General features: G+C 42.8%; 1 protein-coding gene across 3 annotated transcripts; it reads right to left on the minus strand.

Moving 5' to 3' along the window:
* Nucleotides 1-17: 17 nt before the first annotated feature.
* Nucleotides 18-13,128, minus strand: GPN3 (GPN-loop GTPase 3). Of its 3 annotated transcripts, XM_015063760.3 has the most exons (9): nucleotides 12,961-13,126; nucleotides 9,594-9,702; nucleotides 6,573-6,644; nucleotides 4,691-4,858; nucleotides 3,316-3,440; nucleotides 2,503-2,618; nucleotides 2,285-2,381; nucleotides 1,198-1,326; nucleotides 18-639 (listed from the first exon to the last, which is right to left on the minus strand). In XM_015063760.3, the coding sequence occupies exons 1-9, from the start codon at nucleotides 13,006-13,008 to the stop codon at nucleotides 577-579; spliced, it is 927 nt and encodes a 308-aa protein (XP_014919246.2). In that variant the 5' UTR covers nucleotides 13,009-13,126; the 3' UTR covers nucleotides 18-576. The 3 variants fall into 3 exon arrangements, with proteins under 3 accessions (XP_014919246.2, XP_014919247.2, XP_026899979.1); XM_015063761.3 differs by lacking the exon at nucleotides 6,573-6,644 and having other exon boundaries at nucleotides 12,961-13,121; XM_027044178.2 differs by lacking the exons at nucleotides 18-639; nucleotides 1,198-1,326 and adding an exon at nucleotides 1,375-1,430 and having other exon boundaries at nucleotides 12,961-13,128.
* Nucleotides 13,129-13,430: the final 302 nt, after the last annotated feature.

Genomic DNA, 13,430 nt, shown 5'->3' on the forward strand with positions numbered 1-13,430 from the left:
GTCTAATGAAAGGTTAGTGCTATTTTCTATTTATTTTATTTATATACATACATATATATTTTAAAAGTTACTTTTCATTTTTTAATTACACAAATGATACATTTTCAAAGTAGGAAAACTCAGAGATATAGGTAAGCAATGGGTCTTAACTCTATCCTTCTAGATTTTTTTCCTTTGGACACACATACATATGTTTTATTACAATAATCCCTGCCTCTCCAAAAAAAAACCCTTCAAAAATAACAAAAACCCAACAGTAGAAATAAAGGTAGACTGGGTCCTAAATGTACCACAAGCGCTCATTCATACTATATACAAGTCTATGTGCATTCATTTCAACTTCAACATTTAAAATCTAAATTGATGCTGTTAAAATGATACTAAAAGATTCCACCTGAAACACCAGCCATTGAAGAATAACTAGAACTTGATTCAGGCATGCTGCTGCTAAAGAGCCAAGTATTACTTTTTTCATTAAAATAAGTAGCTTTCTAGTACTGCATCCTTTGAAGAGAACAATGTCTTGCTGGTTCAGCCACAGTGCTTCACATATATGGTTACTATTTTAAAAATTCTTCATTCATTCTGGTGTCCTTGAAAATATTCATCAAACATAGAAGAAGACTCATCTTCATGTTCCTGACACAAAGAACAAAATAGAAAATACTCATTTCCCCTAAGGTAGACCTAGTATGTGCTTACGTATTTTTCAGGCAATGCCCTACCAGGAGATAATGCCCAACTGCATTTTAGGTGTGTTTTACAGTGACAAAAGGCATGAGTGATAGAATTTTTCCAGCTAAGTGGCAAATCAAAGTGCCTGTAACTCATTGGAAGCAGTTCTCACTTGAGTTTACACCTGCTGATTCTCAGCTACTTTGCTGAGATGCAGCCTACGATGACTACCACCAGGCTTCCCAGTGACATGTGAGGGCAGCCCAAGTTCAATTGGATTTCATCTCCTCTCTGCACATGCCCCCACGCCCTGAGAACAAAGAAACTTAATAATACTGTAGCCTCAATAACAGGGAGTAGAACTGATACTGCTTGTTGAGCAAAGATGTCAATTTCAGAGATCTCCCAGAAAAGCCCAGATTACCACTGCTGTAAGACAAAATTTAAGGAGTTGCTGGGAATATGTAAGAGGCCACTGAGTGCTGGCAAACATTGATACCAAAAGCCAATAATCAAAATTACCTTTGGTTCTTTGAATTCTAAGTCTTCTCCATACTGAATGGCAAAATCAATATGCTGTAACACAATGTTCATGCTTTCTTCATCTGACTGATCATAAGGTAAAAATCGAACCATGCTGTAGTCATCAATCTACAAGTTGGGAATTTCAGAAAGGGTCATTCTGAAGCTGTACAAGACTTAACTTTCAACTTACATTTTCTTTTATAACCATTTATACTTCCGATTTAAAACATCTGCATGTGGAAGGAGGGGGAGGAGGGATAGACACAGAACAACAGCAAATCATCATTGATTTTTCTGGCCTCTGACCTCCCGGATACTCATTAACTTACTATTTAACTAGACACTTACTGTTTCATACGCATTTATCTGAATTCAACAACCACCAGGAATTTAAAAAGGGCACAGACAGTTCTGACCTCCCCAGAAAGCTTAGAATAGTAGACACATCAGTTAACTTATCAGCTACTGCCAATAACTACTTCTAAATTAAACTCCTGAGGGGTGCCTGGGTGGCTCAGCTGGTTAAGTGTCTGACTCTTGATTTCGGCTCAGGTCATGATCCCTGTATCAGGCTATGTGCTGGGTGTGGGACCTGCTTAAGATTCTCTCTCTCCCTCTGCCCCTCCCCATGTGTGCATATACGTGTGCTCTCATAAATAAGTAAGTAAGTAAGTAAGTAATTTAAGCTACAGACTGGCCACAGCCTGCCCCTACCTTCCTCCCTTTTGCAAGGAATAGGGTTGGACTCTGCTTCCTGTAATAGTGGCCACTGACTAGCTATGGGTAAACAGCTGACCAGGTTATGGTCAGGTTATGGTCGGGTTTTTTTAAAAAAAAAAAAAACCCTGATGAGAGCCTGGGTGGCTCAGGGGGCTAAGCATCTGACTCTTGATTTAGGCTCAGGTCATAATGTCATTGGTTTGTGAGTTCAAGCCCCGCATCGGGATCTCTGCTGTGAGCACAGAGCCAGCTTCGGATCCTCTGTATCCCCCTCTCTCTGTCCCTCCCCACTGGTTCTCTCTCTCCTCTCTCTCAAAATAAATAAACTTAAAAAAAAAAACAAAAACAAAACTTGAAAGCTTACCAGTCCACATATAGCTTTAGTCAATTTTTTGAACTTTTTGCTTCTTAAGTCACTTGCAGAATCATCTAATAAAGAATACATGTCTGGATCTAGAAACCTTCGAAGGAGAGAAAAATGATGAATAAAATGAAGAATAAATCAGGAACTAGTTTTGTAGACTGACAGAATTTCACATCTCTGCAATTAAAATCTGATGATAATGGAAGAAGTGAACTCACTTTTCAATTTCCTTTTTAGCTTTCTTGCTCAGCAGATCCATTTTTGTCATGATGTTAACTTGTGGAATTTCTAGAGAGATCATGGCACTCAGGGCTGCCAAGATGCCAGAGATGAACTGAAGGAGGAAACAGAAAAGGGAAGATAAATTAATTGTTGCCAATAAAATTTGCTGGTCTCTGCATAAAAGAGAGTCTTTTACTCCTCACTGGAACAAAACTGGCCTAAGTAAAAGAAATGCTAGTCCTAAAGAAAAGACAGTCCATTCATCAGATGGTTGACCCTTGGTTTCCAAAGGTGAGAATAAAGAAGGAAGAGGTAGATTTAATTTACAGTGATTGTAAATTACAATTGTAAATTACCAAGCCCGGCTGGCTTGGTCATCTGAGCACACAACTCTTGATCTTGGGGCTGTAAGTTCAAGCCCCACATGGGTGTAGGAATTACTTAAATATAAAATCTTAAAAAAAAATTTACAGTGATCACAAACCTCAATCTAGATGTTTAACTTCTTTTCATCGAATATTCCTTAAGAGCGATTAATGGGAAATACCGTTCATAAGCTAGACCAAAGGCCCTCAGAGAATCAAAAATAGACTTATAAACTATACACTTGCTTTATTTTTCTTGGTAAGTAGTTCCCCCAAATCTATATGATATCATATTTTGACTTAAAAATACATCATTATAATAACTGAATAAGGGATACTAAATAATTCTGGAATATCGTTTTGAAATGTCCAGAATCACACAGTGATTAAAGACTGTCACCTGCATATACCCATGACTAAGAAATCGGTATGATTGATCTAAACCTTGAATGACTCCACCATGAACTGAGAGTCAACGAGAAAAACTCCACAGACTCGGAACTCCCACTGTTCCAGTTGCTGGACTAGTTGTTTCATCACAGGCAGGTGCGTATACAGCTCAATCTGACCTACGTGAAGAATAATAACAAGACTATTATAAACAGGAAATATGTGAACTCATTAAATTACGTGAAAAAAAATTTTCTAAAAATGGTTAATAAAGGGAATCAAAAGCAAGTGCTACAAAGGTGTGTGTTGTTTGGGAATATTCATCAAGCTGTACGCTTGGGATATATGCACTTTTCTGTAAGTTCAATTAAAAGCAAGGGAAAATAACGTGAGGGCACAAATGATCACATCTAGGTTAGACTCAAGTCTAAAATTCACAATTTTGACGCAGCTTGGTGGCTCAGTCAAACACCTGACTCTTGATTTTGGCTTGGGTCATGATCTAATGGTTCGTGAGATTTAGCCCCATGTTGGGAGCCTGCTTGGGATTCTCTCTCTGCCTCTCTCCTGCATGTGGTTGTTCTCTCTCTCTCTCTCTCTCTCTCTCAAAATAAATAAATAAATATTAAAAAAAAAATAGGGGCGCCTGGATGGCTCAGTTGGTTAAGCATCCAACTTTGGCTCAGGTCGTGACCTCACGGTTTGTGGGTTCGAGCCCCACATTGGGCTCTCTGCTGTCAGCACAGAGCCCGCTTTGGATCTCTGTCCCCCCACCTCCTGCCCCTCCCCAGCTTGTTCTCTCTTTCTCTCTCTTTCAAAATAAATAAATAAGCATTAAAAGATAAATAAAATAAAATTCACAATTTGGCTTAAGAAGTTGTGCGTGATTATGTGTCCCCCACCAGCCTCACCTCATGACATTTCCCTGGGTTTTCAGTACTCCAGCCACACTGGCCTTCTCAGTGCCCCAAACCCATCTCACTTTTTCCTGTCTCAAGGCTTTTGGCATGCTGTGCCCTCTGCCTGGACCATGGTTTCCCTCACCTTCACCTCACAGCCCAGCTTACAGGCCACTTGATCAGAAGACTCCTAATCTTGCTATGTGGGGGTCTGTACTACTCCTGTGGAGAACCTACCAAAAATGAATATTAAATAATAATTTGGGTGATTTTGTTCATTCTGTTTAGCACTTCCACTTGACTGAGGGCTCCGTGAGAGCAAAGGCCATGGCTTCCTGGCTCTGTATGGTATTCCCAGCATACAAAGTAAACCCTCAGTAAACTCATGAATGAGCTAGAGTCAATGAATAAGAGCTTTGTACTTCACTGCAATATGGTTTAGAGCTACAAAGGCTCAGTCCACTTTTTCTCACTGAGGATAGAGCCAGCACAACTTCAAGGAAAAGCTCATGTTCAAATTGTAGACTTACCTGGACAGTCAAAAAGGATATAGTCATCCTCTACGTGGCCAAGACAGTTCTCTAGCCAGTCAAAATTATTGGCAAAGTATTCCATGCAAAATACCAATCCTCCATTGGGACCAAACCGCAGACAGTCATCCTCCATGACATCATCCACCTCGATCAGCTCTCGAATGTCTGCAAAAGATAGACAGGGCCCAGAATATAAGAACATCCATTCAAAAATTGTTATCCTCACTAGTGAGAGTTAATAATTATATAAAAAAATCACATATATGAAACTATTCCTGTACATGATTATTCACTTCTGATCAAGTAGCAGTATTTGTGGGAACTAATTAAATAAATTACTATATAGCCAGATACTGGAATCCTATGTAGCCATAAAAAGGAGAAGTTCTTTTAAGTATGCATGTGATACAGTCTTCCAGGTCTACTTTTTTATTTTTATTTTTTAACGTTTATTTTAGAGAGAGAGAGAGTGCGCGCGAGGATGGACACAGAGACAGAGAGGCAGATCGAGAGGGAGACACAGAATCTGAAGCAGGCTCTAGGCTCCCAGCTGTCAGCACAGAGCCCGACGTGGGGCTCCAACCTGCAGACCACGAGATCATGACCGAAGCTGAAGTTGGACGTTTAACCGAATGAGCCATCTAGGCGGCCCTCCCAGGTATACTTTCAAGTGAAAAGTTTAAGGTACAGAACTCTGTGTAAAAATGCCATCATATGTGTCAACAACAACAACAAAAAGACAAAGATTCACTATATACATAATAATACACATATGTGATTTTATATGCACAGACTCTATACGGAAAAACATCCTAGAAACTGGCAACACTGGATGCCTCCAGGTAGGGGAGCTGATTAATGAGACACAGAGCTGGGAGGGAGACGTTTTCTTGTATACTTACTCTTTGTACCTTTTGCATTTTGAACCATGTGAATATATACTACTTATTCTAAAACAAGTACAACAAAACCAAACAAAGAAAACCAACTGCTATTTCTTAATATCATGACCTCAGGGAAGCTATGTAACCTCTCTGCATCTCACTTTCTTTATTTATAAAATGGCGGACAAATCATATATGCTGGGGTAGAAGGATGAAGACTCCATGGGATAATGTAGCTAAATCACCTATAGCAGGAGCTTAAAAATTCTGGTATATGTATAGTTCTTCTCTACTACTAATTTTGGAAATTTATTCCTTATAACTTTCTACCACAGGTTTTTTATGTTTGTGCTCAAACCTACAATCTCTAGGGGCACCTGGGTGGCTAAGTAGGTTAGGCGTCCGTCTTCGGACTAGGTCATGATCCTGAGTTCAAGCTCTGTGTCAGGCTCTGTGCTGACAGCTCAGAGCCTGGAGCCTGTTTTGGATTCTGTGTCTCTCTCCCTGCCCCTCCCCTGCTCATGTTCTGTCTCTCTCTCCCCAAAATAAATAAACATTAAAAAACAAAACAAAACAAAACTATAATCTCTGTTCACAGAGAAATGCCTCACTCATAGCCATGTTTATATGGATAATATCTTCCTATGCATTTCCTCTCCCTATCCAGGGGATAAACATCTGACCCAAGTTGAGACAATAAAATAGGTCTTCTAAAAGGATGACTCAAGGGGTGCCTGGGTGGCTCAGTCAGTTAAGCATTCGTCTTTGGCTCAGGTCATGATCTCGCAGTTCATGGGTTGCTCTCTGTGCTGACAGCTCAGAGCTTACAGCCTGCTTCAGATTCTGTCTCTCTCTCTCTCTCTCTCTCTGCCCCTCTCCCATTCGTGTTCTATCTCTCAAAAATAAATAAATTAAAAAAAATTTTTTTAATTAAAAATAAATAAATAAATAAATAAATAAATAAATAAAAGGACACAAGTCAGCCATTAAGACACCTGGACCAGAAAGGGATGTGAACCTGAAGTTGGAGGCACTTTGCTGGGCCACCTGAAGCGGAGAAAGCTGGTCTGTAAGAGAGAGAAACAGGCAGAGAAAGACAGAAAGCCGGCTTTAGTTTCTGTTAGTTTTTGTGTTTTGGGTTCTAGTCTCTCATAAAGCCTTCCTCTTGGGTTTTGTAAGAGATTCCCTTATTCATTCTAAATAATCCTTTTATATAAGCTGGCTTGAGTGCTTTATGTTGGGTGCAACAAAACAATCCCAAAGCAATGCAATGATGTTTTTTCAAGGAATATGACTATTCAACCTGCCTCCTCCACCCCACTCGCACCCACTTCCAGCTACTCTAACGTCCTGATGGCACAAATATCATTAATAGAAATCAGAAGCCAACCAAAGAGAATTTCCCATATTCCCACCACCACTATTACATGGTGCCTTCCACCCTGCCTTCCCTCTGCTTGCAAGGAAGAAGCACCCCACTCCAGGGACACCTGGTGGTTCAGTCAGTGGAGCATGCAATTCTTGATCGCGGCATTAAGTTTGAGCCCCATGTTGATTCTATTTCTTAAAAATAGAAGAGATAATTTCTTTAAAAAAAAAAAAAGCCCCCCACTCCTAGTGAAGGCAAAACCCTCCACTTGTTTGGGATTTCCCCTCCCTTTCTCACTCGTGAAGTTATTCCCACCATCTGGCATTTTCAGTTTCTTTTTCTACTGGATCGTTCTCTTCAGCAATCAAGTCCGACCCAGTGTTCCAGTTAGCATCTCCAACGTTAAAAGGAAACCTCCCTTGACCTTCCTATCCCCTCCAGTTCTCATCCCACTTCTCTGCTCCTTTCACAGTGAAACTTTGTCTCCTGTCCGCGTCACTGCATCACCTCCGGGCCACTCTTCAAACCGCTCTGCTGAAACCTCTAGGCACAGTCACCACCAACCACTTCCATGTCCCCACGTCTAACACCCACTTCTGTCCTCATCTTACATGAACTCCTAACCATCAAGAACATCACCAAGCACAAGCTCTTTCTTGAAACTGTCTCTCCTCCTGGCTTCTGTGATACAACATTTTTCTGGCTTTCCTATCTCACTGACTCCACTGCCTCCACCAGACTGCTGAAGATCAGACAACTTCAAGGCTTGGCCTTGGGTTCTCTTCTCTCACCATACTTCCTCCTGAGATGATCTCATCCAGGCCTGGAGGCTTATGTTCTGTGTATATGCTGCTGATTTGCCAACTTATATCTCTAGGCCAGACCTTGTCCCAGAGTCCCAGACTATTATATCCAATTGGTTCCCTGACGCTGCCTCTTAGATATGTCAGACATCTCCAGCTTAGTAAGTGCAAAGAGAACTGCCCTAAACCTAAACAGACTTGTCCTCCTTCCTGGTAAATGGTACCACATGCTCTCTTCAGCAATTCAGGACACTCAAGTCAGAGATCTAAGAGTCACCCTTGATGATTCCTCCCTTTCTTACACCCTTCTGGTTTACTCTCCCACAGAATGCTAATTCCATTTGCAAAGTAGATACCAAATCCATCTGCTTCTTTCCATCTGTACCATAACCACACTAGTCCAAGCCACCTAGACATTTTCAAGAGCCATACTGCTAGTCCCTGCTACTCCTGACCCCTAGAATCTCTGTTTTTCATCTGGGAGTCAGTATCTTTAAAAATGTATATTGGGGCACCTGGGTGGCTCAGTGAGTTAAGCATCCAACTCTTGATTTTGGCTCAGGTCATGACCTCACAGTTCATGAGTTCGAGCCCCTTGTTGGGGCTGACTGTGCAGAGCCTGCTTGGGATTCTCTCTCTGCCCCTCTCCCCACTTGTGCTTGCTCTCTCAAAATTAATAAATAAATTTAAAAAAAAAAGATGACTGTATTTCTTTAAAAAAAAAAAGTATATTGGATGTCAATCCCCTCCTCTGCTTTAAACCCTCCAATGGTACTCTACTGCTGACAGGTACTATAGATTGAATGTTTGTGTCCCCTTGAAATTCCTATGTTGAATACCTAATGCCCAAGGTGATAATATTAGGAGCTGGAGCCTTTGGGAGGCAACTGGGTCATGAGGATGGTGTCTCATGAATGGGGTTAGTGCTCTTAATAAAAGAGGCCCCAGAGACGTCCCTTGTCCCCTTCCATACTATGAGGACATGGGAGTCAGCAGTCTGCCACCTAGAAGATGTCCTTGACCAGAACCTGACTCTGCTGGCATCCTGATCTTGGACTTCCAGGCTCCAGAACCATGAAAAACACATTTCTGTTGTTTATAAGCTGCCCTGCCTGTGGGGTTTTGTTAAGGCAGCTCAAGTGGACTAAGAACACAGGATAAAACCCAAACTTCTCATGTCCTACTGGCACTTCTTTGCTTCACTCATTATGTTCCAGCTCATTGACATACTTGCTTTTTCTGGAACACACCAAACCCCTTCCTGTCTCTAGGCTGTTTATTGCCCTGACGTTCCCTCATCTTGGAAGGCCTCTCCCCTGCTTGGTGAGCACATTACTATCATCATCAGGCCTGGGTCCAAATCTCCCTTCCTGAGACTTTTCCCCGACTACCCTTCCTAAACCAACTTCCCCACTTACTCCCTCTCATCAGCCTATTTGCAATCCTTAGGACAATCTGCAATGTTTATAAAGCATGTGCTCAACTGAATGAATAAATTAAAAGAATTTTAAAAAACAAAACAGGCTGCTTACTTATACTATGATCAGCAGTAAACCTGATTCACCACAGCAGGACTAAGCATGAAAGGGACAGAAGGGAAGTGTGACAAGGGAGGAGTCTACTCACTTAATTCTTAAACAAAGACCAGGAAAGGATACTGTCACCTATGTCCACATGAGTGGATGTCACCAAATGACATTCAGCCTCATGCTGTTCACTATAAAACAGGGAAGCAAACTGTAGTAATTAAAAATTTCAGCTTTTGTGCCAAGCAGCCTGCACTTATGGTTTCTCCACCCCCTTATTTTTCCTGAAGGAGGGGGAAGGCCCTGCTGAGGACTCACCAGCCATCACAGAGTAGTTGAAGTGTTCTGCTGCAGGATCTAGGTTCACAACTTGGACAGATCGATTGAGGGCTTCACAGTGCTGGACCATGGTGGCACAGTAGGTGCTCTGTAATGTCACAAGGCATGAGGGGTCAAAGCAACAGGCAGAGTAGTACAGCCCCCTACACCCCCAGGAGGACTCTCCATATCCCTTGGTTAGTATCCACTAAGGGTAAAACTATGCCTTTATTGACCCAAAATCTGACTGAAAACAGGAAACGTACTGGGCTGGGAGTCGGGGACACCAGACTGGGCTGCAGATCCAGACCTGGCTGGGACTCATGCGTAACTTTAGGGAAACTGCTTCTCTACTTTGCTCATTTGTTTGTTTCCTTCCTTCCTTCCTTCCTTCCTTCCTTCCTTCCTCCCTCCCTCCCTTCCCTTCTTCTTCTTTTTTTTTTAAGGTTTTATGTTTGTTTGTTTATTTAATTTAAAAACTTTTTTTAACCTTTATTCAGTTTTGAGAGACAGAAACAGAGCATGAGTGGGGGAGAAGCAGAGAGAGAGAGGGAGACACAGAATCTGAAGCAGGCTCCAGGCTCCAAGCTGTCAGCAGAGAGCCCAACATGGGGCACAAATCCACGAACCATGAGAGCATGACCTGAGCCAAGGTCAGACACTTAACTGACTAAGCCACCCAAGTGCCCCTATTTATTTTTTGAGAGAGAGCGGGGGGGGGGGGGGGGGTGGGGGGGGTGGGGAGAGGGAGGGGGGGGGCAGAGAGGAGAAACAGAATCCCAAGCAGGCTCCACACCATTAGCACAGAGCCATATGCAGGGCTCGAATTCATGAACTGCGAGATCATAACCCGAGCGAAGAACAAGAGTTAGACGCTTAACCGACTAAGCCACCCAGGCGCCCCTTAAGATTTTAAGTAATCTCTACACCCAACATGGGGCTTGAATTTATAACCCTGAGATCAAGAGATGCATGCTGTGCGGAATGAACCAGCCAGGTGCCCCCCTGCTCGGTTTTCTAATCTCTTAACTGGGATGGCCTGTACGATCACTAAGGCTCCCTGCTGCTCTAACATGCAAAAAGTGGAATTTAAGAAGATGATTTCTGATCATACCATGCAGCACACACAATGTCTATGTAACACACAATATCCTTACCAGGATGATTACAGTCCAAACAAAGATTTAGGTAGTGTGGTCAGGGATGATGTCCCTGAGGGGGGAATGTTTGAGCCAAGGGATGTGAATGTGCTTGCCAGCCAGGGGAAGAATATTTCAAGATGAGAGCACACTGAGGTCAATAAATAGCCTAGAGATAGGCTATCAGTTTGCAACTTTTGGTTTAGAGAATTCTTTATCCCTCATGTAATCCTTAACACACTATGTTAAAATCTCTAGGCTACTTGTCTGTCTTTCCTACTCTATTTAAGGGCAGGTATGTGTTGGGGCGCCTGGGTGACTCGGTCGAGTATATGACTCTTGATTTCAGCTCAGGTGGTGATCTCAGGGTTGTGGGATTGAGCCCTGTGTCAGGCTCCATGCCCAGTGTGGACCCTGCTTGAGATTTTCTCTCTCTCTCTCTCTCTCTCTCTCTCTCTCAGATTTTTTCCCCCTCTCTCTCTGTCCCTCTCTCCCACTTGTGCGCTCTCTAAAATTGAAAAAAAGAAAAGAAAAAAGAAAAGAAAGAAAGAAAAAAAAGAGGGCAAGGATGTGTCTTATTCAGTTTTACAAGCCCAGAAACTAGCATGGCACCTGATACATAATAAATGCTTGATAATTGTTTCTAATTGGCTGACTTAATATGTTCAGATATAAACTCTACAAGGGCAGAAATGTGTGTATGTTTGTGTATGTGTGTTTTATTCACGATACAACCCTCGGGGCCCAGAACAGTGCCTGGCAAAAAGAACATGCTCAGTGAGTACTTTGGATAGCAGGCATCAAAAATTTAGAGAAAGGTACTTGTCTAACACAGTCAGAAAATTCATCTGGGGGCACCTGGGTGGCTCAGTCAGTTAAGTGTCCAACTTCAGCTCAGGTCACCGTCTCACGGTTTGTGAGTTCGAGCCCCGCATCAGGCTCTGTGCTGACAGCTCGGAGCCTGGAGCCTACTTCGGATTCTGTGTCTCCCTTGCTCTCTGCTCCTCCCATGCTCATGCTCTGTCTCTCTTTGTCTCTCTCAAAAATGAATACACGTTAAAAAAGTTAAAAAAAAGAAAAAGAAAAGAAAATTGATCTGGAATATAGAAGATAACTTCTATTACCCTTTCTCCTCAGTGACTTTTCACATACCATTCTCTCTTCCTAACAGGAGGCCCTCTCCATGCATCACACTATATTTTAATTAACAACACACCTATCAGTCTTCCCAAATAGACTACAGGCACTGGGTAGGCAAGGGCTATATTACAGTCACATGTAGATCTCCTGCACCCAGAAGAGGTCAAGCCTTAGAACAGTGTCTTCAAGATTGAAGCCAGACAACACTTCCAGACTCCAGAGCTTTTCACACTCCTGTTATTTGACCAGTATCTTCACCATTTCTGCAATATCTGAATGACCCTCATATCACTCTGCTAATACTTGCTTACAAGAAAAAAATAATCTCTATTGTAAACAGGAAGCCAGGTATATTTATCATAACATGAAGGTAACCGTAAAATTAAATTAACCGTAAAATTAAAGGTACCTTAAAAGGTACCTTTAAAGGTCTATTTGTTCTAGCTAAATTCAAACGTCTGTCAAAAGCTCGGAGTCTAAGATCCGACCTCTGAAGAGACCTGGGGATTAAAGAAGTGTTAATATACAAGCACCAAACTGCCAATTTCACCTCAATGCAAACTGAAAGAGAATTGAAAAGGGAGTAACTTTCTCAATACATGATTCAATATTCACTGTTAGGTCCATGTACCTCCTAAAAGCGCCTCAAATACCAGAAGTCCACGTCTCAACCTCTAAAAAACAGTGATTAATGCGACCACACTTGAACCTTCTATGAGCGCGAGAGGGCCGGATTCTGGAGTTACACAAAACGATTCAAATTCCAGCCGTCACTTACTTACTAGCTGTGTGATCCTGGGCAAAGAACTTAACCTTTCTGTGTCTCGTTTTCTGTAAAATGAGAATAGGACTTCTCGCACAGTGTTTAAACGCAGTATCTGGGGTACAGGCACATTATAAACACTAGCAACCATCGTTAGTTACTCCACTTTCAAAACCACAACAAAAAGAGCACTGAAGCACAGACTGCACAGGCGAGCTGCCCAGGGTCCCCAGTAAACGCATGCGCCGGTCCCGCCGTCAGGACCAGAACCTCCCTGCCTCCCACGAGCTCGGACTTTTCTCTTCTTCTCCGGCCAAATGCTCACCTTCCCGCTGCCTGCCGGGCCCATGACCAGCTGCGCATACCGAGGCATACCGGCACTCCAAGTCCCGGGTGCTGCTGGCGGCTCGACACAAGGTCCCACCGCCCCGCTCCCTTCAGCCTTCGCGCGGCGCTGACTGAATTCCGGGAACACGACTTGCGAACCAATCGCAATCCAAAGTCCTTCTGTACCTTCCGCTCTGCTACATCCCAGACTACGGAGCATCCCGCAGGTCACATCTCGTGTGAAACGCGTTCTCAGGAAACTTCGGGGAGGGCGGGAGGGCGGTTCGCGTGTGCGCAGAAGTAGTTGACGGAAATAGGCGGTTGGTAGGCTCGAGACGCTTGGTTGCCTTGGTGATAACGGTTAACGGACCACACTCAGCATCCCTGAGTCTGGGGCTTTGGTCCTTGGTTTGTGTACCGAGGTTTGACCTATATGGTGACTCTCAAGATTTTCAAATTTGTAAAGGG

The sequence above is a fragment of the Acinonyx jubatus genome, chromosome D3 (assembly GCF_027475565.1).
Source record: "Acinonyx jubatus isolate Ajub_Pintada_27869175 chromosome D3, VMU_Ajub_asm_v1.0, whole genome shotgun sequence".
In the NCBI taxonomy this organism is placed as follows: domain Eukaryota; kingdom Metazoa; phylum Chordata; class Mammalia; order Carnivora; family Felidae; genus Acinonyx; species Acinonyx jubatus.

Bases quoted from the DNA above. Each gene is read 5' to 3' on its own strand.
- GPN3 (XM_015063760.3), bottom strand. From the start codon at position 13,008: ATGCCTCGGTATGCGCAGCTGGTCATGGGCCCGGCAGGCAGCGGGAAG. The intron at 9,703-12,960 runs GTGAGCATTTGG...GTGACATTACAG, and splicing joins GCCCGGCAGGCAGCGGGAAG to AGCACCTACTGTGCCACCAT. The intron at 640-1,197 runs GTAATTTTGATT...TCTTTGTGTCAG, and splicing joins TAGAATTCAAAGAACCAAAG to GAACATGAAGATGAGTCTTC.